Raw genomic sequence first — 21,622 nt, 5'->3', positions numbered from 1 at the left:
ATTTCTTTTTCTGTGTTAGCTGGAGATACAGATGATCCTCCAAGAATTACTCAAAATCCTGTCATTAATGGGAATGTGGCAATGGCCGATGGACATAACAACACTGAAGAAGACATGGAAGATGGTAAGTATATATTTGATAAAAACATGCGGTTTGTTGGCTTCTTTATGATTTTTGAGGACAAAATGGTCCATGTCTTACCTGTGTCCTCTGAACTGCAACTCGTGAAAAAAATGAAACCCTCTGTAGTTGTGACTGCTGGTTTTCTGCATAGGCGTCCCTTTAAAGTAGCTATACAGTACTATTAGGCATCAATTGCAATAGTATCATTAGGCATCTGAGGGCTTGGGGTTTTTTCTCTTTTTCTAGGTACTCATTTAAAATTGCTGAAAGTGATACTGTCCATTGTTATATTTTGTGATACGTCCCTTTAAAGGTACTGCAGCTGGTGCTTTCCTGAATAGTAATTTTGTCAATTACGCAATTCCTTCAGGACGTTTGGAATTATTATCTGTCCTACTCTGTTTTCAGGTGGCAGCTGTGATTCAGTTTTTGTCTTTGTATAAGTCAGTGACAACTATTCTGTTGAGGAACATTTTCCTCCCCCCAACTCTGACGCCCTTTTACTTGCAAATGCAAAGGAAGAAATATGTATTGATGTCCCCTTAATAAAAGGGGACAGTGGTTGTGGGTTTTGAAATGGTTTTTTTTGTTGTTGTTCTATTAAATAAAAATAAGGGTACAGTTTTTTCTGTTACAGGAGATCAAACAATTTTTAAGTAGATGTGTCTAGGCTTATTTAAAGAAAGATAATGAGTTTGTAATTCACTTAAGTCTGTTGTTATATTTAGTGAAGAAAATGTACAATGATATTTCTTTTCTTAGGAGAGGATATGGGGGGTGACTGCTCTTATTTTGAAGAACTAAATAAAATTGAATTGGGAGAAGGGAGACAAAATGAGTGGGATTTGTTCCCCTCTGATTCCTTATTTCCTACTGTCTGTGAGACTAAATTCAGGACTAGCCTTAAACATTTTAGATTTGTGCAAAATGATGAGTTGTTTTTGTTTGAGGTTAAAGGTCAAAAAAGTGCTTGCTTTCATATATTCAAGGAACATGTAATAGCTGGAATACTGATAGAAAATAGTAATGTTCATGAAGAGAATATGGTTTAAATTCAGGACAAAAGCATGTCATGGTTGAGTTGCCTCTGTGTCATTGGCAAAGATAAAGATTCCTATGATCAGAGTCTCACAATAAAGTAAAAATGAGGTCTGCTTAGCCTGTGATTTTTTTTGTCTGATTGCCTGATCTCATTCAGGGGCCTTTGATTTCTTGCTCAGAGTAACTAGCTGAGACTGAAACAAGAAATTCTGTTTTTATCAAAATCAAGTTACCTGTAGCAAAAGATGTTACATGTCTTTGTCAGGCCATGGTATTTGGAGGTTGGCAAGAGAAGATCACGTGGGTTGACACCAACTGGCAAGGAAAGCTCTGTTGAACTTCTGTTCTCAGTGACGATGTTTACAGGTAGAAAGCCTGACAGTGTTTGCTATCAATACAGCCAGTAGATAACACATTGGTCAATTAGTAAAAAAATTTGTCCAGAAGTTGGTCTGTATATACTTGCACAAATTAAGCAAAAGGCACTTAAGCTGCAGAAGCAGCTGATGAAACCCAGGCCATATTGAGGACGGCAAGTAATCAGATGTACACCTCTTTATTCAGAATAATATTGACTTTTTAACCAAAAAGCTACTGTAAAACAGTTTCTGTCATTTAACAAATATTCAACTCCTCTTAGAGAACTGGATATGAAAGTGTTGTGCTAGAGAGAAGTATCTGAAGGTATTCGGCAAAAGGCTTGTGAAAGCTTCTGTGTTCGTGGTAGTACTCGTGTCTTTGTGGACTGCCAGTATGGTCAGGAGCTTTAGTCTACTATGCTGTGGGACTTTTCAGGGTTAAAATGTGATTATTAAGCAATACTCTAATAGTTCCTCCTTATCATATTTGAATAAGGAGTGTCTGGCTACATCTTGGTGCTGTGATGGCTCTGCATTGACACAGATGGAAAATAGCATTATTGCAAAATGTTATAATTGCAAAAACATTCCTGAAGGCTTGCATCATGTAAGCAGATGATGCCTCTTTTCCAAGTCTTGTAAATCAGATTAGTTGCTTGCTGTTGCATTATTTACACATCAGTGCAATTGCCCTCTTGCTGTTTGTTCTCTTGCTGTCCTGGTTTGCAGCATGATGTACACGTATAATGGACAGCTTGGAGATTCACAAGATAGGCGAATGTCTCCCTCCACTTTTCCTCTGATAAACATGCCCTGTTTTTCATTGCTGTTATTCATAGCAAGTGGGACCAATCTGAGCTGATAAAAGAATACATGAAGAGAATTTAGATACCTCTTCAGTGAAAATCTTAATGAGTTTAATGGTTCCTGTGAAAGAGGTGAAGACTAGCATAAGAGGTTGATGCTTCCAGCTGGATCATAGAAACCAGCTTTCTGGTGAATTTCTGAGTTCAAGAAACTTTTTAAATGATTTTGTTCTTCTTTCTTAGCACAAAAAGAAATGACTGATAAGATGGTGAAAAAAGTGCAGCTCTCATCCCCTTAGCTAGGCAAGTAACCACAGGCATTGTGAAGAACACGTAAGGGGCAGCAGTGGACCACCAACAGGACTTTGAGATAAGGCTGTGTGCTTCCAGGCGGTTTGACTGGAGCCTGTTGTTGCTATGTACGATGTCTTAGCAATTAGAAAGAACCAGCTGAAGGAATGTGCTATGCTTTGTACAGAGCATGACTCAGTGAAGCAGGCTTTGTGAGCTGGAATAGCAGCTTCTGCAAATAAAATCAAAAATAATAAAAACAAAGTTCTGATCAAATTTTGTTTGCAAGTGCATCAGTATTCAAAACAGCACATAGAATAAATTCCCTTAGAAGTTAAAGTTCAAAGAGAAGGTCCCTAGCTAAGCATAAACTCACAGCTTTGCCATTACCTACTGAAGTCTCATTTCTGTGAAGAATTGCAGAGGCTAGGAGGCTTTCAGAAACATCAGTCTTAGCCATGTACTAGTATTGCATCCTGTATTTGGATCATTATTAAAATATTCATAGAATATTCAGCCAGTTTCTTCATTAATAATTCAGGTTCAGAATATTTTAATAACCTCAATGTACTTTAAAGGTAGCAACATTTACTAAGAGAATAAAGAAATCTCCTTTTCTGAAAGGTATAAACACTTAAATATGTACTTCAGTCTTAAAATGGACCACGTTCTGTATTTGGATCTCTGATTCGAATGATCTTTGTCCTATCAAGGTGCTAAATGTGACATTCATCTCATCAGTGAAAAAAATCTTTTCCACATAGCAAATATAATGTTGCATGTAATTTCACCAGGCATTGTCAGCTGGGTATGTTCTTTTTACCTTGTGTTCAGGATCATGTGTCATATTTGTAGTTCAGGGATTTATAGTCTTACTTGCCAGTCACCACTAAATTATCCTGCTGCCAATTGCAGTCTTTTGTTGGAAACTATTGGACTTGTTTGTGATGGTGAAATAAGGTTTTATTTATGTGCTCAGAATACTCATTACACCATTTAAACTTCATTTTTTTTTAATATAATTCGTGTTTTAATCTATTACACTTGCTAAAAGTCGAGGCTTTCTGGAAGGAAAGTTATTTCAGGGGGCTGTGTTTTGTATTTTTAAAGACATGTCTATTTTGTAGTTGGTCTTTGTTATGAGGCTGCATTTTTGTGGAGTAGTTACTGGTGATTGCTCAAATATTTTACTGAGAAGAGTACCCTTGCCTGGTGAGCTCTCATGCACAGGCTTTCCTGAAAAGAAATCAAGAAATACAGGCAAACTTTCTCTGAAGCATCTGCAGATGCTGCGTGGGCTGCCATTTTTAGCTGTCACCGTAGCAGCGCTGCTGCATCTTTGTACTGAAGTGCTCTGAAAGCTGCTTCAAAGGCAGAAAGCAAACTTAGTCGGCTCGTTTTTTGGAAGCTTTGACTAAGCCCAGAAGCACTGATCTTGATCGTGAATAGGGAGGCGTTCTCGAGCTGATTTGAGATACACGTGATGCAAGACTGGTTTTTAAATTATCTGTGTTACGGATTTTTTTGATTCTGCCTGTGAATAGAGTCTGAGAGCGTACAGCTCCTTTGGCTGCAGCCTCTTTGGCTCTTGGTCATAGAATACCAGCTCTACTCTCTCAACAGGCAATGAGTAGGTAAAATGGGTAGGGAACAGGTTTTAAGTAGGTGATAGACTACTGGTTAGCTACATTTACAGGTAGGGAAAAAGAGGAGAAAATAACCCTTTGAACTGTTCTGTTACGGAGGAAGCTGACAGCACAGGGTAAGGCGAAGGTCATTACAGGTGTAGAGGAGAGAAGAAGCCAGTTCCTGCTGTAGTACTGTTGGTTTCAAGAGGTAACTGGGAGTGCTTCGGGCTGTGAGTCCATCCACAAATAAGATAACTGTGTTGCCAAGATCAAGACCAGAAGTAGGACAACTGCTTGAAAAGAAAACTGTTTTGCAAGGGAGAAGAATGAAATCTGGCAAAGCTCCCCAGCAGTTGTGGACAGAACTTGTTAGTTTTCTGTATTGAAGTGTATAATCTTTACAATTTTGTATGTTGTAATGAAGAGAGTTTCATTTTTTAAGTAAGGTAGCAACCAGGGCTCACCTGGTTTTTAAAATAATCGTTCAACGCTCTCTCTGGTGCCACGCAAAGCTTTCTGAGTGAACGACTGCTCTGCATGTACAGAAATAATACATTTGTTGTATACTGTGTGCCTTGTCACGTAATTTCATGATCCAGTTTCTGGCTTGGTGGTGTTGTACCTCAGTGCTTTTGGTTTTGGGTGTCATTGCAAGTGTGACATATCTGCTTCGGTTCTGCATCGCCCACGGGTGGTGTGAGAATAGTGGTCTGACCATGGGTGCTGTCTGCCTCCCTATATGCTGCTCAAACCACCTTACACCCAGTAGCAAATCTTTCCATGTTACACAAGTGTTAAGTTGGAACCACGGAAAAGGAGGGGAGTGTCTTGTGCATACTCTGCACTTCGTCCTTGCCCTGTGAAATTGTTGGGATAAGTTGCAGGTTTTTCTTCCCTGTATACAATATGAGGCATGTGACAATAGAGCCCAGTCGTGTGCCTTCCTGAAGCTGTGGCAGTCTCCAGCACCCTGTTATAGCTGTGCACAACAGAAGCAGAACAGATTGTGGTATATGAAGAACTGGGGATGTGGGAAGAAGGCAAAATTAGTTTGTGTGTGTCAAAATAACCTATTTAAAAAAAAAAGTGTCTAATTTAACTTTGTTTTAGACCACTAAAAATCTCTAAAATTTTCACATATCACAAAGAATACAGGACCCTCCTCTTGGGCTATTCTTCAGCAAACTGGTATGAGATTTTTAAAAAAACCTCAACAACCGACCATGGGGTTCGTCTGTTCTGAAAAGATACCGTTGCAAGCAGACAACAACTAAATTGTGACTTGGTATCAATAAGGCAGTTGAACAGATTGAAAATCCTTTGCACATCTTGGTTCATGCAAGCAGCTAACTTAAACTGGGCTGTGAAGATGCTACACAACATAGAAGAGTTAGTGGGCTGTGATATATGTTGTAAAGCATTTGATGTCTCTGTCTTGCTGTACCTGCTGCTTTAGAAGAAACTTGAGTGATAGCAAATTCTAGTGCTGAGGAACTATTTAAGAAAATAGTGTACGAAAGGACATGTCTTTCAGTGCTCTGTTTTCCGGAGTGGTGTCGCAGTGTTTTTCAAAATGAAAGAATTGAAACTTCAGTTGCTCAGTTGTTCAGTGCCTCTCAGGGGGTTTGGTGGTTTTTTTTGGTTGCTTCCAATATCTCGCTACATAAAACATGCTCACATCGTATGGTTTTGGAAAATGACATTGTGGAGTGAAAAACATCAGGTTTTTCAGATAATTTTGTGTGTGTATGTGTTACAGATACAAGTTGGCGATCAGAAGCAACATTTCAGTTTACAGTCGAACGCTTCAACAGATTGAGCGAGTCAGTTCTCAGTCCTCCCTGCTTTGTACGGAATTTGCCGTGGAAGATCATGGTTATGCCACGACTCTACCCGGACAGACCACACCAAAAAAGCGTAGGATTCTTCCTTCAATGCAATGCTGAATCTGATTCCACGTAAGACCCTTTTAATTATTGTAAAAGTCCTCATTTGATACTAGTTAACCTGTATTGCAAGAAATACAAACATCTAAAAAAATTACGTTACCTAGCTTTCTGCAAGAGGAAAGAATTCTTGCAAGGGTTTGAGTCCCCTTTTCTCCCCATCTTTCTAAATCCCAAAGCATAAGAGTAATCTTCTCTTTAAGAGGAGCTAAAAGTAGCTTGTGTAGCTACAAGTTTGTGATAGAATTTAGATATGTTTCTCTTTAATTGCTGGGGAGAAGTCTTTGACTAACAGGTTTCTTGGCATGGGGAAAGTTCTGGGTTTATTTCAAATTGAAGTGCTACTGGAGTTTCTCTAGCCCTGCTGAGCTATAAGTCCTGCCATGTAAAGTGTGAGAGCAGGTAACTGCCAGCAGCTGAGGCAGAGCGGTGTATGAGGTAGTCATCTCCTTAAGTGGAGGTCATCGCTCATGAAGTGAGATACAAATGTGTACATGTTCTTGGAGTCCTGTGTGCCAATCAAAATTGGCTATCTGACCACTTTTGTAAATAGTAGGGAAATTAAAAAAGATAAATACATATTTCTGGGACATTACTGCAGCTTATTCAGCTACAGTGCAGACCCCTCATAGGTGTCCTTTTCAGTCGGGTAAGTCTGTTCTTGCCCCAAATCTCACACAACTTACTGTTCACTGAATAATAAGTTGCTCTTTTCCATCATTTTTGTAATCTAAAAGGTGAGTGTTCAGTGCGGAAGGTAAAGAAGAAAGTTGTAAGGGTATTAACTTACAGGAGAAGTGATTCACACACAAGTAGTCACAGAAAAAGGACAATGTCATCTTCCAAAGTATCAACCAAGGTGCAGCTGGTGGAGCTAAGCAAGCGGCAGTGCCACTGCATGAGACAAGACCTTGTCTGAACTGATGTGCAGTCTGATTGTCTGGACAAGTGGGGTGAATTTGGACAGGAAGGGCCATAAAGAAGTGCTGCTGAGAAAACTAGAGTATTGGGGAGTTTATCTTGTGGGAGGGAGGGTAGAACTGCCTCCTCTTAGCCAAAGGCTGAGTTGTCACACTCTGGAGACACCAAGACTGCTTTCAGTTGGCCTATCCATCTGCACTGAAGTAGAGTAGAAATAGCTCACCTTAGAGAGCAGTTAGCTTCTTGAACCACTGTTACCTGCAATTGCCCCACAGTACTTTCTTAACAACACTAAGAAAATCTCCGTTCCAGCTTCACATTCATAATGTAGCTTCAGAAAGCCCCAGGGACTCATGCCCTCAATAACAATTAACCAAATCTTAACATCTAATACGGAAAAAAAAAAAAAATCTCCTATACGTGAAAGTAATGTACCAAAAATCCCTAACAAAAAATTATTTTAATGACTATAAAATCTTGGTTTTGAGTGAGTTTCAAATATTTCTTCTGCATTTGTAGGTCATGGTCTTGTCATGCACAAGCAGTTCTCAAGATAATAAACTACAAGGATGATGAAAAGTCATTCAGTCGTCGTATTAGTCACTTGTTCTTTCATAAGGAAAATGACTGGGGCTTTTCCAACTTCATGGCATGGAGTGTAAGTAATTGGACATGTATTAATCTATTACTAGATAGGAAGAGTTTTGAACTTGTACTCCTGAATACTGAGATACCTACAGAAAAGGTGGGGTTTTTTTCCAAGCTGTTATTTTTTTCTGTCATTGCTGAAGATTCTTTTTCCATTTCTTACAAATCCCCGTACTTAATTATTGTGGATTGTTTTTACTTGCGTTGTGATTTAAATATTCGCTCGTTATTATTTTCTGCATATTTGAATGCTTGTTTTTTGTTTTCACTGTGTGATAGCCAATGTCATTCTGAAGCAACATAGATTTTCTTGCATTTCCGTGTGTGCTTTGTATATGTGTACAGATATTCAGTGCCCTAATAATACTACTAAGGCTTATCTTGAATTGAGACAACTTTGTAAGCCTTTTTAGAGGTTGGGCCCTTAATTTTTCATCAGGCTAGGATATTGTCCAGAAGAAGCAGAGCCTTTGATTACTGACTCTTATTATCCACGGAAAATTGAAATAGTACTGCAAAATCTTAAAAGCCAGGAACAAGTTTCCTGTATGGAGACATAAAAAAATAATTTAATTGTATTAAGCTAAAAAACAGCTTTGTTGGTGTACTTCAATTTTTCTTCTTCAGTTTATTATTATTGATAGCTCAGGCTTGGAAGTTAAGTGATGTCTAACTGGATACAGTCATGTTGCAAGATCCAGTTTTCATGTTTGTGTGTCATTCCTGTTTTACAGGAAGTTACTGATCCTGAAAAAGGCTTTATAGAAGAGGACAAAGTTACTTTTGAGGTTTATGTTCAAGCAGATGCTCCACATGGAGTGGCGTAAGTATCTTTGTTTAAAAATAAAATTCTTAATTCTACTTCAAGTATTTTGTGTTATTAATATTTGTAACTCTTATTAGACATTCTCACTTTGTCGCCTTTAATTGATGAATTCTCACATGGCAATATTTTTCATTAGTCACAGAGATTTTTGTATAAATTGTTGAATTTCCATTTGCATTAGTCAGCATAATGTTGTGGAACTTTAACTTCTGTATGAATTGATTTGTGATTTAACACCTCTGCAAATCTAGCCTGAATGCTTCTAATCTTAGAGCTGATAAGGGTTTCAGTCACAGTCAGGTGGCTCTGGTGTCTAAGTTGTCTTGGTTTACAGTTGTTTTAAAACTGCCTCGTCTAAGTTGTTCTACTTCATGTCACTTTTAAACAAATTGGTTGTACTGAAATGCAGACTTGCCCTTAGAAGTACAGTTCTGGGTTCCAGTACACTTTCATGGTAAGTAATTTTTCTGCCATATAGAATATCTTAAAAAAAAAAACAAAAACAAAACCAAAAACCTAACAAAATCACAAAGCATTTAATTGCACAGACTGTTGTTACTGTCAGACAGTAGTGAAGTGTAGCCTGTTATTTAACCTTGATAATGAAAAGCAGCTGATATCTACCAGCAGTGCTACCTTAGAACAAATACTCTTTATTATAGTTAATAGAAAACTGTCTTGTTTTCAACTGCTAACTATTTTCTAGGTGGGATTCAAAGAAGCACACAGGATATGTTGGCTTAAAGAACCAGGGAGCAACTTGTTACATGAACAGTTTGTTACAGACTTTATTTTTCACAAATCAACTACGAAAGGTAATGAATACGTGAAAGAAAATGAGGTTGCTAATTGCAATATCCAATATGTTATATTTAAAAATGCTTCAAAACAGACATGTCCTTTCCTTTTGCCTCTTTTGTCTCTTAGAGAAGTTATGACTTACATGGTGGTACACATCTTACTTGAGGCTGAGTGAAGCAAGCTTCCTTTTACAGTTTATTGAACATGAGCTCTTGATTTTTGTGAAAGCACACAGAGTACCTGGTGAAGATCTGAGGTTAAGGGGTATTTCTTAGACTGTCTTATGTGTTAATGTTGCTATGAATTGTTGGGGAAAAAAAAGATGACTATATCTTGCAGATGAGAGACTGAAGTAATTTTACTTTCTTGAAATAGTTAAAATAGAGAAGTCAATTATGACTTCTCAGCCCATAAACAGTGTAAAAAGATAAATGTGTATGACCTTTGTAGTTCATTTGTTTTGTCTTCTAATTTATAGTATGCAGTTGAATTTTCTGTTATTATGGTTAGCATCTTCCTAGTGATGGAAAACATTATAATTTCAGTAGTTGAAACAACTTAACTTTGTATTTGCTTCATTCATATGTTTTTTTATTTACTGTAGCTGTTATTTCTTTGCTGGAAGGAAGAACTGCTTTAAATATCAGCTTAATAGATATCCAAACCCAGGGTGAAATATACTAGATAATGTATCGTTTTCAAATAGTGCAGTAGCCTTAATAGGATGAAAATGCTGACTCGACATTGGAGGTGGCTATCTGGAAGAGGGGATATATTTGGGAAAAAAAAAATGTAACTTGGCACCATTTAGTTTACCGGAGTGTCCTATTGATCCTAATTCATCCTTCTGCACATTCCTGCATTTATTGTGTATGTCTTAGTGAAAATGAACTATTCCGACTTTTGCTTTCTCTTGTGTATACTAGTTGTTATAGTTCCATTAAGCTTTCTTTTCTCCAAAATGTCTATTTTTAATGTACCTACTTCTCACTATCTTAGATTTTCCACCATCTTATCATTATTTCTATCACTGTGACCCTTAAGTGTCCCAGCTGGGATTTCTTTCTTCTCTTTTGCAATGTGCTGCTTACTCTGAAGCGTTGCAAAAAATAGCACATCAAACTCCAGTAGATTGTAACTGAGATCTTGCCAATGCCACATACAAGAAATAAATACTTGTCTTGTTTTACATGATGCACCTGTTTCTTTTCTTGCAAAAGGTATCATTTACTCATTCAGTTTATCATTCATTATAATGCCTGTTCTTTTTGCTCAGCACTCATAATGTTTGTTTGTTATATTTCTTCGGACAACTTCACATTGCTCTTGAAAGAAAAATGTGTTTTTATAATAGCTCCATCTAATCCAATTGAGTAGTTCCTTTGAAGACTGTCTTGTAGTCAGTAAATCAATATGTACCATGAAGTAATCTTGTTCTGTGAAGAAGAAATTCTTTCGGTGATACAGATTTGTTTGAACTGAACTAATCTTTTCAGGCGTTCCCCTGCACTTCTCCCCCAGCCCCCAAATAAATAGCAGTTTTTAGGGAGTGTTAGTATCTTGATAGTGACCATATGAGAGAGCTTGATTATTAGCTGGTAACTGCTGCTTCCTTTATGGAAATGTTACTGGACATCAGCTGAAATGCCCAATTCTCTGCTCATTCTTCCGGTTTTCAGAGGCCCTATAAACAGAACAGACTACAGCAGTAGTTTTAGACAGTTTCAATACTCACTCGCCATTATTACAGATAAGGAAGAATCAGTAGTTGTCTCGTCTGAAAAAATGAATTTCTGCAACATTTTTGTTTTCACTTTGGGCAAACTTGTTTCTCTTAAAACCAAGTAAAATAAGATGTCTAGTATTCTCAGTTTGTGTATCACCAATTCCATTGTTTCTCTTAATCCTCCTTAATGAGAAGAAATAATGGTTTCTATTGCTGTTATTTAGAGCTTTGTTAACAGAGAAGTTGCTGGCAAGAGTAGAGCTGGGAAAGCAATGAATAACAGTAAAGGCAAGCACATACCTATGGAAAGTCAGACTCTGGCGAACTGTGGGTGAGGACTGATGGCGAGATCCTTTCTTCTTTGCTCTGTTTCCAGACAACAGATGGGAGATTCTTGGGTATTTGAAATCAGACCTCCCTTTATTAGCAGCCAGGTGGCTTCAGTGGTAGGGAGTAAAGCAAAGGAACTTTCTTTTCAGAGTGCATCTTATTTGTCTGTTTGTGATAAGTGCATGCTTAAATATAGTCCACCCAGGCAAGAGGTGGTGGTAACTTCCCAAATAGGTCCAGGTTTGATCTTAGACCACATCACATGAGTTTTCCTGTGTCTGTCATCAGTGCCTCACTCCTTGATCTTGAGGTCAAGCTTTCAGAGTTTGGGAGGGTAAGGCATAAAAATAAAGGTTTGTAGAGGATCGTATTTGAAAAGTGGTTTGTTTTAGCTTGGAGAAACACTTAAGCTTTGAGAAATGGGCTTCAATCTTACTTATGTACACACAGAGGGAGAAAGGTGGTGTGTTAAATGTTTAGTTTGTAGTAACACATTTATAATTTCAGGAGAAATAAACCCGGTGTTTTTATTCAATGGCAGCTGGAATGTAGTAATTATAAATAAATGGTAAACAGTTATTTTAATATTACTTGAGAGATAGAGGAAAGGAATTCATTGTCCAGAAGAGGAAACCAAATAGGAACTAAATGCAAAGGGTCTCGTTTTGATTATGAAAGTATTCTGAAGTCCCATTTATACCTTTTCAATGGAGGTGGCTGTAGCAAAAACCACTAGGTTGACTTCTAGCCTGTTGTAGTATCGTCTTGGTTTCTTATGAATAATATTTAGCATTTGAAAAGTATTTATAAGTCTATACAAAAAATGTTTTATGAAAATGTATCAGCACTGACTATATTTGAATGTTTTTCCTTACTTGATTTTTCATATCTTATTTTTATTTGTATAAACATAGCAAGTAACTTACTATGGTTTTGTTTTTTAAAAAACATGTACAAGATGTTAGAAACATGAATGGGGCTCATTATAAAATTTGGAAGACTTAAGACTTGGTCATTCAAATATTTCCTGTTTCAACCTTTAGCCAGTGAAGACCAGCTCACAAAAGGGTTCATAAACCAGGGGCAGGGAGAGGTTGGGTTGACTCTGCAAGATGCTGACTCATTTTGATGTTCATATTTTAAAGCAAAAAATAACTTTTGCATGTAAAATCAAAGGTATAATTTTAGCTATTCAAATTTGAATTGGAGTTTGTCCAGATCAGCATGGCTAACTGTAACTCTGCATTTGGGTACTGTAATTATTTTCAAGTTGTATGTTCTGATCTTGGGAAAGAAATTTTCACAATCAGGGTGGCCCAACTTCACAACGGGATGTGTGGAGAGCTTGTGGGATCTCCATTCCTGGAGATGCTCAGAGCTCAACTGGATGTGACCCTTAGCAACTGGACCCAACTTTGAACTTGGCGCCTCTATGAGCAGGACCAGAGTTCAGAACCTAGACTTCTATTCCAGACTAAATCACTATAAGCTCTAAACTCTTAAAACAGCGCTTAGCTCATTAAAAAAGTTGCTAATGAAACTGCATGAGAAAATACTATTTTCTGTTCTCTTAATTTTTCCAGGTTAGCCAGGTAGTCGGCTTAATGGATTGGCAACAATAATGGCATGAGGGATTATTGAGCTTCAACAGTAAAACTTGTTGCCGATGATAAAACCGAAGATGCAATTTTCTTCAATTTATGACATTTGAAAAGGCAGTTTAAGCAAATTTTGAAAATAAAGCATAGGAAAGGAAGAATTTTTTGTTGCTATTGGGGTGGGACTGGACTGTTAAAATTATGCTAATGTAGTAAGGGTTCTGCTGGCTGTTCTTCAATAAAAAGTTGATAAATTTCAGCTAATTTCTATTAATATTTTCCCTTTTATGTGCATAAAAACCACTATTAAGGAGATAGCTTACAACTAAGTAGAAACATAAAATTTGGATGCCACTAGTGTTCAGTAATTATTCTGCTTTATATCATCTCTGTTTACTGTTAAATTTTGAAAGTTAAATTTAGAAGTTAAAGTCATGTGAACTATCATATTGCTTTACAGTTGCATAATTAACCAGTATTTTTCTGTCTGAGTATAAGCAATTTGCTTCCTTTACGAAACTGTTCAATATTTCAGTAAAACCATTTCTTTTATTTCATCTTACTACTGTAGCTATTCTGCTGATAGTTTCTTACTATGTTATTCTTCTAAGTGTTTGTTTCTGTACTTCTGAAAAATCATTTTGTGGATATTCAAAATTGGAATAGGAAAACGGCCTGCCAACTTCTTAAGAACTTTTTTTGCCTTTTTTTCTTTTTTCCTTTCTTTTTTTGACATTCCCTTCTGTTCTTTTTGTATCAGCTGTGTCTGTATCTAGTGTCCATCTCGTCTGGTTCCCATCACCTCTCTACTGAGCATTCCTATAATGATGAATGTGTTTCCCCAACAATTCAGCTACATACCAGCAGTACTAACCTTGCTCTGTAGGTAGGAACTGAAGTACGCGATAAGTTAGAGGTGCTGGACACGTCTGACATCTAGGCTGATGCAGAAACCAAGTGAGAATTACGGAGATCAGTGCGTCACTCATAGAAATGTATCATTCCCTGTTGTTTTACAGGCAAAAATTCAGCTGGCATTTTTTCTGTTTCTTAACAAGTTATTTTCTCATATGCTACTTAATATTGGACTCTATTTTTCATCTGTTATTACCTAATCTCCTTCCAGAGTTGTCTATGTTTTCTTTTTACGTGCAGGCTTTCTAAATTAGTGTCTCCCTGTAAATACTTTTTCTTTACTGTTGCTTTTCCCTAGATGTATTGGTGTACACTTTTCTAAAAGTAAATCTCATTTCAGTGCCTATTGAACTCTCCTAGTCCCTATTTGGTCTATTTGTGTAATTTCTTTGTTCTCAGTCCTTCTCAGATCAGTATAACCAGTGAATAGGATTGTTAAGCTGTTCATTTGCTGGACAACGATGATGTTAAGTAGAACTGAATGTATCAGGGAATCTCAGAGCTTCCTCTGACATCCTTCTCCTCCATGTGGACCATTTCTGGTTTTGTTCATTTGTTTCTTTTTATGGTTTCATGCAGTTGTTTTTTTTGTTTTGATTTCCCCCCCCACACTGTAGGGGACAATATTCACAGATAGCCAAGCTACAGCACAGAACTGGAGTTATTTTCAAAAGCCTATAGCATTGATCAGTGTATCTGGTCCTACTGTGATAATTGCGTAGACATACCAGGCATGTTAAGTTGTTTGAAGGTGATGAATGCTTTAGTGCATTTACTTTTCTAGGGTGGAATAAGGGAACTGTTTAGATAATACAACTGTGAATGGAATCTGTTGTTCACATCTTTTGAACCACTGTGCTCTAAGAAGAGTGATTCTAGACAATTAGTGTTTTTACACTACAGTACGAGATTTTTTCAGACTCTTCTGGAGTGATGATTAAATGGAGTTAAATGAAGGAAGTCACTGAAGAGGAAAGAATGCATTAAACATTATAAACAATAAACTTTTCCTTAGATACTAATTGAACTAAATGCTTTTTCAGGCTGTGTACATGATGCCCACAGAAGGAGATGATTCATCCAAAAGTGTTCCTTTAGCATTGCAAAGAGTGTTTTATGAGCTGCAACATAGTGACAAACCAGTTGGAACTAAAAAGTTAACAAAATCTTTCGGGTAAGTTTCAGAAATCTGGACTATTTATTGGTCTATTAGAGGCTTCGTAAAGCTTTTCTTTAAAAAGTTTTTATTTAAACCAGGCTATTTTTAGGTGCAGAGAAGTGTTAATATAGCATTATGTTAATTGCTAAATTTTCTTAGTTTACTTGGATATGTTTTTATTTATAGTCAGTACTAAATGCAACTGATCCAAAAGTCAGATTTATGGGGGACAGGAGCAGTACACAGTCAAACACAACTGTTAGTAGCAGGGTTATAATTTACCTGTTACCTCAAAATTGTGTGATGTTGCTTAAGTAAAAGTCAGGACAAAATATGTTGTTGAAACATTGCAGTTCATGTATTGTTGATGTCTTTTTTTTTTCTTTTTAATTTTAAATCTGTTTTAAATTTAGAGAAATAGCAGTAATTTGCATTTCCATATTGTTAGTTCTGCATTGATGACTGTTGTAATACTTTCTTGTGCCATATCAAAGATGCACATAGTTTTGCCTGTGCACAATTTAGAAGCGTTTAATGCTGTATTCTGTTTTGTGATTTAAAGCTTAAGAGGAGTATCTGTTGCATGAAGTAAAGGTGTTGGAGCACACACACGCAAAGTAATTCTTTGCATTTTCTTCATTCTAGCACGGTCTTTTCCTCCGTAAAACACCTACAAAAAGGCTTGCTCTTTATTTTCATTTTTGCCCAGTATCCAGTTCAATGCCTAGTATTTTTTCCAGTCTGGTGGTGCTTCTTGTGAAATGGTGTTGCAGAGTGTAATTTTAAATCTGGAGTATCCAGATGTAGAATTACACAATATAGCTGCATTGAGGGTGTTGATTTTTTTTTTTTTTTTTTTGCTAGCTTGATGTTTCGGTTGAGCACAAGTTAGGACAGAAGATTAAGATTAGCATAACCTTTACAAGGCTTCTCTTTGCATGTCGTGTAAGCATGGAGTAGGATTTTGTCAGAAATTGTGATAGAAGATTGTATTTCGCGTTACTTTGTTGACTAGTGTTTTGTAGTAATATTGACAAGCATTTTTTTTAGTTAAAAACAGGTTAGGAAGTTTGTATCATCTTTTTCACATAGCTGTCCTAGTGTCCATCACATTTGTGAGGTGTCTGATCCTTCATCTTCTGCTAAAGCTTGTAGTAGTGCTCAGTCCTGATAAGACTCCTTGTAACCTTTCCTTTTCACTTTTTGGGGGAATTTTAAAATGAGTTTGGTAATTGCAGTGTTGTATGTTTATCTGTTTGTATCCTCTTCCTACTAGGACACTGTATATTTAGTTTATCAGCACTGCTGCTGTCCTGTTACACTGGAGACTTGCTGATATTGTAAATATTTCATCTCGAGTTAAGATCCCAACCGTGTCATCTGTAGTAGCACGAAGAGATCTTTCCCGAGGGTGTTGCAGATCACACAGAATCACACAGAATCACAGAATCACAGAATGTTAGGGATTGGAAGGGACCTCGAAAGATCATCTAGTCCAATCCCCCTGCCGGGGCAGGATTGCCTAGACCGTATCACACAGGAACGCGTCCAGGCGGGTTTTGAATGTCTCCAGAGAAGGAGACTCCACAACCTCTCTGGGCAGCCTGTTCCAGTGTTCAGTCACCCTTACAGTAAAGAAGTTTTTCCTCAAATTTAAGTGGAACCTCCTGTGCTCCAGCTTGCACCCATTGCCCCTTGTCCTGTCAAGGGATGTCACTGAGAAGAGCCTGGCTCCATCCTCTTGACACTTGCCCTTTACATATTTATAAACATTAATGAGGTCACCCCTCAGTCTCCTCTTCTCTAAGCTAAAGAGACCCAGCTCCCTCAGCCTCTCCTCATAAGGGAGATGTTCCACTCCCTTAATCATCTTCGTGGCTCTGCGCTGGACTCTCTCTAGCAGTTCCCTGTCCTTCTTGAACTGAGGGGCCCAGAACTGGACACAATACTCCAGATGCGGCCTCACCAGGGCAGAGTAGAGGGGGAGGAGAACCTCTCTCGACCTGCTGACCACACCCCTTCTAATACACCCCAGGATGCCATTGGCCTTCTTGGCCACAAGGGCACACTGCTGGCTCATGGTCATCCTGTTGTCCACTAGGACCCCCAGGTCCCTTTCCCCTACGCTGGTCTCCAACAGCTCTGTCCCCAACTTGTACTGGTACATGGGGTTGTTCTTGCCCAGATGCAGGACTCTACACTTGCCCTTGTTATAGTTCATTAAATTTCTCCCCGCCCAACTCTCCAGCCTGTCCAGGTCTCTCTGAATGGCTGCGCAGCCTTCCGTTGTGTCAGCCACTCCTCCCAGTTTGGTGTCATCAGCGAACTTGCTGACAGCGCACTCTAATCCCTCATCCAAGTCATTAATGAATATATTGAATAGAACTGGTCCCAGAACCGACCCTTGCGGGACTCCGCTAGACACAGACCTCCAACTGGACTCTGTCCCATTGACCACCACTCTCTGGTTTCTTTCCTTCAGCCAGTTCACAATCCACCTCACTACCCGATCATCCAGACCACACTTCCCCAGTTTAGCTGCGAGGATGCTGTGGGAGACCGTGTCAAACGCTTTACTGAAATCGAGATAGACCACATCCACAGCTTTACCATCATCTATCCACCGGGTAACATCCTCATAAAAGGCTATCAAGTTGGTTGAGCAAGACTTCCCGTTGGTGAAGCCATGCTGAGTGCCTCTAATGATCCCCCTATCCTTGATGTGCCTAGAGACAGCACCAAGAACAAGTTTCTCCATCACCTTTCCAGGGATGGAGGTGAGGCTGACTGGTCTATAGTTCCCCGGGTCCTCCTTCCTGCCCTTTTTGAAGACTGGAGTGACATTCGCTTTCCTCCAGTCCTCAGGCACCTCTCCCGTTGCCCACGACTTAGCAAAGATGATGGAGAGTGGCCTAGCAATGACTTCCGCCAGCTCCCTCAGCACCCGTGGGTGCATCCCATCAGGGCCCATGGATTTATGGACGTCCAGGTTGCTTAATTGGTCCCTGACCCAGCCCTCATCTACCAAGACAGATTCCTCCTCTATCCTGACTTCTTCTGGGGCCACAGGGGTCCGGGGCTCCTCAGGACAGCCTCCAACAGTATAGACAGAGGTAAAGAAGGCATTCAGTAACTCCGCCTTCTTTTTATCCTCTGTCTCCAGGACCCCCACCTCATTCATCAGTGGGCCTACATTGCCTCTAGTGTTGGCTTTACCTGCAATGTATTTGAAGAAGCCCTTTCTGTTGTCCTTGACCTCTCTTGCAAGGTTTAATTCCAAGGAGGCCTTAGCTTTCCTAGTTGCCTCCCTACATCCTCTGACAACAGACTTATACTCCTCCCAAGTGGCCAGCCCCTCCTTCCACGATCTGTACACCTTCTTCTTCCACTTGAGTTTGCCCAGCAGTTCCCTGTTCAACCATGCAGGTCTCCTGGTACCTTTCCTTGACTTCCTACCTGTTGGGATGCTCTGATCTTGAGCTCGGAAGAAGCAGTCCTTGAACGCTAACCAACTATCTTGGGCCCCTTTACCTTCTAGTACCCTGTCCCATGGGATTTCCCCTAGCAATTGCTTGAAAAGGCCAAAGTTGGCCCTCCTGAAGTTCAGGGTTGTGATTCTGCTAGCTATTCTGTTCCTGCCACATGAGATCCTGAACTCTACCATCTCATGGTCGCTACAACCAAGGCTGCCCTCAACCTTCACCTCTTCAACCAGACCCTCCTTGTTAGTGAGGATCAGATCCAGCAGCGCTCCTCTCCTAGTTGGCTCATCCACCATTTGCATCAGAAAGTTATCATCAACGCACTGGAGGAACCTCCTGGACTGGGGATGGCTGGCTGAGTAGGCCTCCCAGCAAATATCAGGGTAGTTGAAATCCCCCACAACAACCAGGCCCTGTAATTGCGAGACTGCTCTCAGCTGCCTGTAGAAGGCCTCATCACCGTCCTCATCCTGATCCGGTGGCCTGTAATAGACACCCACAACAGTATCACCCCTGCCAGCCTGCCCCTTAATTCGCACCCACAAACTCTCAACTCGCTCCTGATCTGCCTCTGGACAGAACTCAATACATTCTAGCAGCTCACTCACATAAAGAGCAACTCCACCACCTCTCCTTAGCGGCCTGTCTTTCCTGAACAGGACATAGCCATCCATGACCACATTCCAGTCATGCGAGGCGTCCCACCAAGTCTCTGTAATTGCCACTAGATCACAGCCCCCCGACCGAACACGGATTTCTAACTCCTCCTGCTTATTCCCCATGCTGCGTGCATTGGTGTACAGGCATTTGAGGGAGCGAGCTGGGCACACCGATTTCATCCCAGATTCACCCCCTGATTTCACCCCAGGGGGATGGGGGGCCTCCTGGTCTACCTCAACACTAGAGCATTGCCCCAGTGGTGCAAGCCCAGCTACCACCCCATCCCCCTTCGAATCTAGTTTAAAGCTCTCCGAATGAGCCCTGCTAATTCCTGTCCCAGAACCCTTTTGCCCCTACGACATAAACCTTTCCCATGTATCACTGTCACGCCTGTTGTCTTATAAAACCAGCCATTATCAAAGAACCCAAAGCCCTGCCTGTAGCACCAGTCTCGTAGCCAGGCGTTAATAGAGAGAATCCTACTATTCCATCCCACGTCATCACCTGAAAATGGAAGGAGGGAGGAGAAAACAACTTGTGCCCCAGACTCTTTCACCAACCGTCCTAGGGCCTTGTAGTCTTTCTTCATCCCCCTCAGACTACGGGATGCAGCTTCTTCCCCACCTGTCTGGAAGATCAGCAGGGGGTAGTAGTCTGTGGCCTTCACCAGGTTGGGGAGTTGCCTGGTGATATCCCTGATTCGGGCTCCAGGCAGGCTGCAGACCTCCCTGTGATGGGGGTCAGCTCTGCATATTGGGCCCTCAGATCCCTTTAGAAAGGAGTCTCCAACCACTAAAACTCTTCTCTTCTTCCTTGTGGAAGATGCTTAGTTTTGTATCCGAGAGCAAGGTTTTAAAGGTGTTCATGCCTGCCTTCCTTCTTGGGAAAGAATTTTTGAATATGTTCGAAGATTTTGACTTTTCCCCCACATAAATCAGAGAGGGGTTTCTGACCTATATGCCACGTAGAGCGTAGCTTTTTGCTGCGTATTGTGAGTTTCTAACTTTGACTTCTTTCAGTAGAAAGCGGTGCCATTGTCTGAGCCCCTTTTAATCTTAATATTAGTGTGTAACCTTTTTCTTTGATTTTGTCCTTTAAGCTGGCCAGTGTTTAAAGCCTAGGGAGTCAGGAGGTTATTTTCTGTTCTTAATTATCCAACAGGTCACTTAATTCAGCTTGTTTAAGTGTGGACCCCCACACAGCTGTTTTGTCACACTTTTGGGAGTAGTATGCTGCTGTGTGCCAGTGGCAGTGGCTCACTGAGGAGAGAGTGGGAGGGGAAGATAAAGTTAGTATTGCTTCTGATCACCCCTGTGCTTGTGGCTTCAAGGGCCAGGGTTGAACCTCATGCTGAAGCTGAAGCCTGCTGTAAACATAGCTTATTTCATATGGCTGGGAGCGATGACTGTTGCAAAAAGAGTTGTCAGAGACTTAAACTTTGAAAAGCATTCTTGAGTTTAAGTTGAAGAGTTCATAGTATTTAATACTGAAACTGAAAACCCTTTATGCTGCTTTTTTATTTAAGGCAGTAGTGCTGAATACCCTTGTTGCAGTGTGTCACCTTGGTTGCGAGGCATTCAGGGACTGTTGCTCTCACTCCTCCTTTCACATGCATGTGTTTGCATATGGACAGTTCAGGAAGCTGGATGCCTCTTTGCATCCTTGGAGTTACTGTGCATCCAGGAGTAACTGTTTAGATGAACACAAAGGAGCCAGTATTTCCTATAAATCCATTTCCTTCCTTTCGTGTGCTGAAATAATCCCTGAACACTACTGGAGTGCACCTGGAGGGCCCCCGGAAGAGAGGCAGCTAGACACATACTGCGGAAACTATTCTGACAGCATTGAATTGCTCCCAGGCTTTTTCTTAAGAGTGTTTTTGACGTGACCTGAGACTAGGTTGTAGACTGGAAGAATTCATCTGCTAGCAACAGCCTGGCCATGACCTCTTTGGCTGGCTCCAGCTGCCTTCCCGCTCCCCATCCCCAGATCCACAGAGAGAGAAGGCAGGTGGGCACAGAATGGCTGCCAAAATGTCCCCCAGGTTCACTGCCCATTCTCACTGCCAAGTAAATGCTACAGAACTAAAAAAACACACCTGTGCACCAGCCAGTTCTAAATCTCAGAGTCTTTACATCTTGCTATGTATTAAATTCTTGATCTGCAAAGAAATCACAAAAATGTCTTTTGAGCTGTAAGTTTTCTTCATAACGTAGTAATTTTGTATTAATTTGCCTTACAAAGGTGGGAAACTTTAGACAGCTTCATGCAACATGATGTCCAGGAATTATGTCGAGTGGTATGTTTTTACTATTTCTTACTGCTCTGTGGTGCATAATGCTGTCTCTTGATATTATGTAT

At 40.0% G+C, this 21,622-nt stretch overlaps 1 protein-coding gene across 1 annotated transcript in view; it reads left to right on the top strand.

Annotated features, from left to right (window-relative positions):
• USP7 (ubiquitin specific peptidase 7) overlaps positions 1–21,622 on the top strand; it is an 83,620-nt gene that overhangs the window by 36,051 nt on the left and 25,947 nt on the right. Inside the window, exons 2-8 of the mRNA XM_068422306.1 lie at positions 20–124; positions 6,009–6,207; positions 7,636–7,774; positions 8,499–8,587; positions 9,297–9,405; positions 15,004–15,134; positions 21,506–21,560. Of these exons, the coding sequence (XP_068278407.1) occupies positions 20–124; positions 6,009–6,207; positions 7,636–7,774; positions 8,499–8,587; positions 9,297–9,405; positions 15,004–15,134; positions 21,506–21,560 (827 nt within the window). The remainder of the gene's footprint in view (positions 1–19; positions 125–6,008; positions 6,208–7,635; positions 7,775–8,498; positions 8,588–9,296; positions 9,406–15,003; positions 15,135–21,505; positions 21,561–21,622) is intronic.

The sequence above is a fragment of the Nyctibius grandis genome, chromosome Z (genome assembly GCF_013368605.1).
Source record: "Nyctibius grandis isolate bNycGra1 chromosome Z, bNycGra1.pri, whole genome shotgun sequence".
NCBI classification, from domain to species: Eukaryota; Metazoa; Chordata; class Aves; order Nyctibiiformes; family Nyctibiidae; genus Nyctibius; species Nyctibius grandis.
The sequence above is the reverse complement of the archived record's forward strand: the minus strand, read 5'-3'. Positions and strand labels throughout refer to the sequence as shown.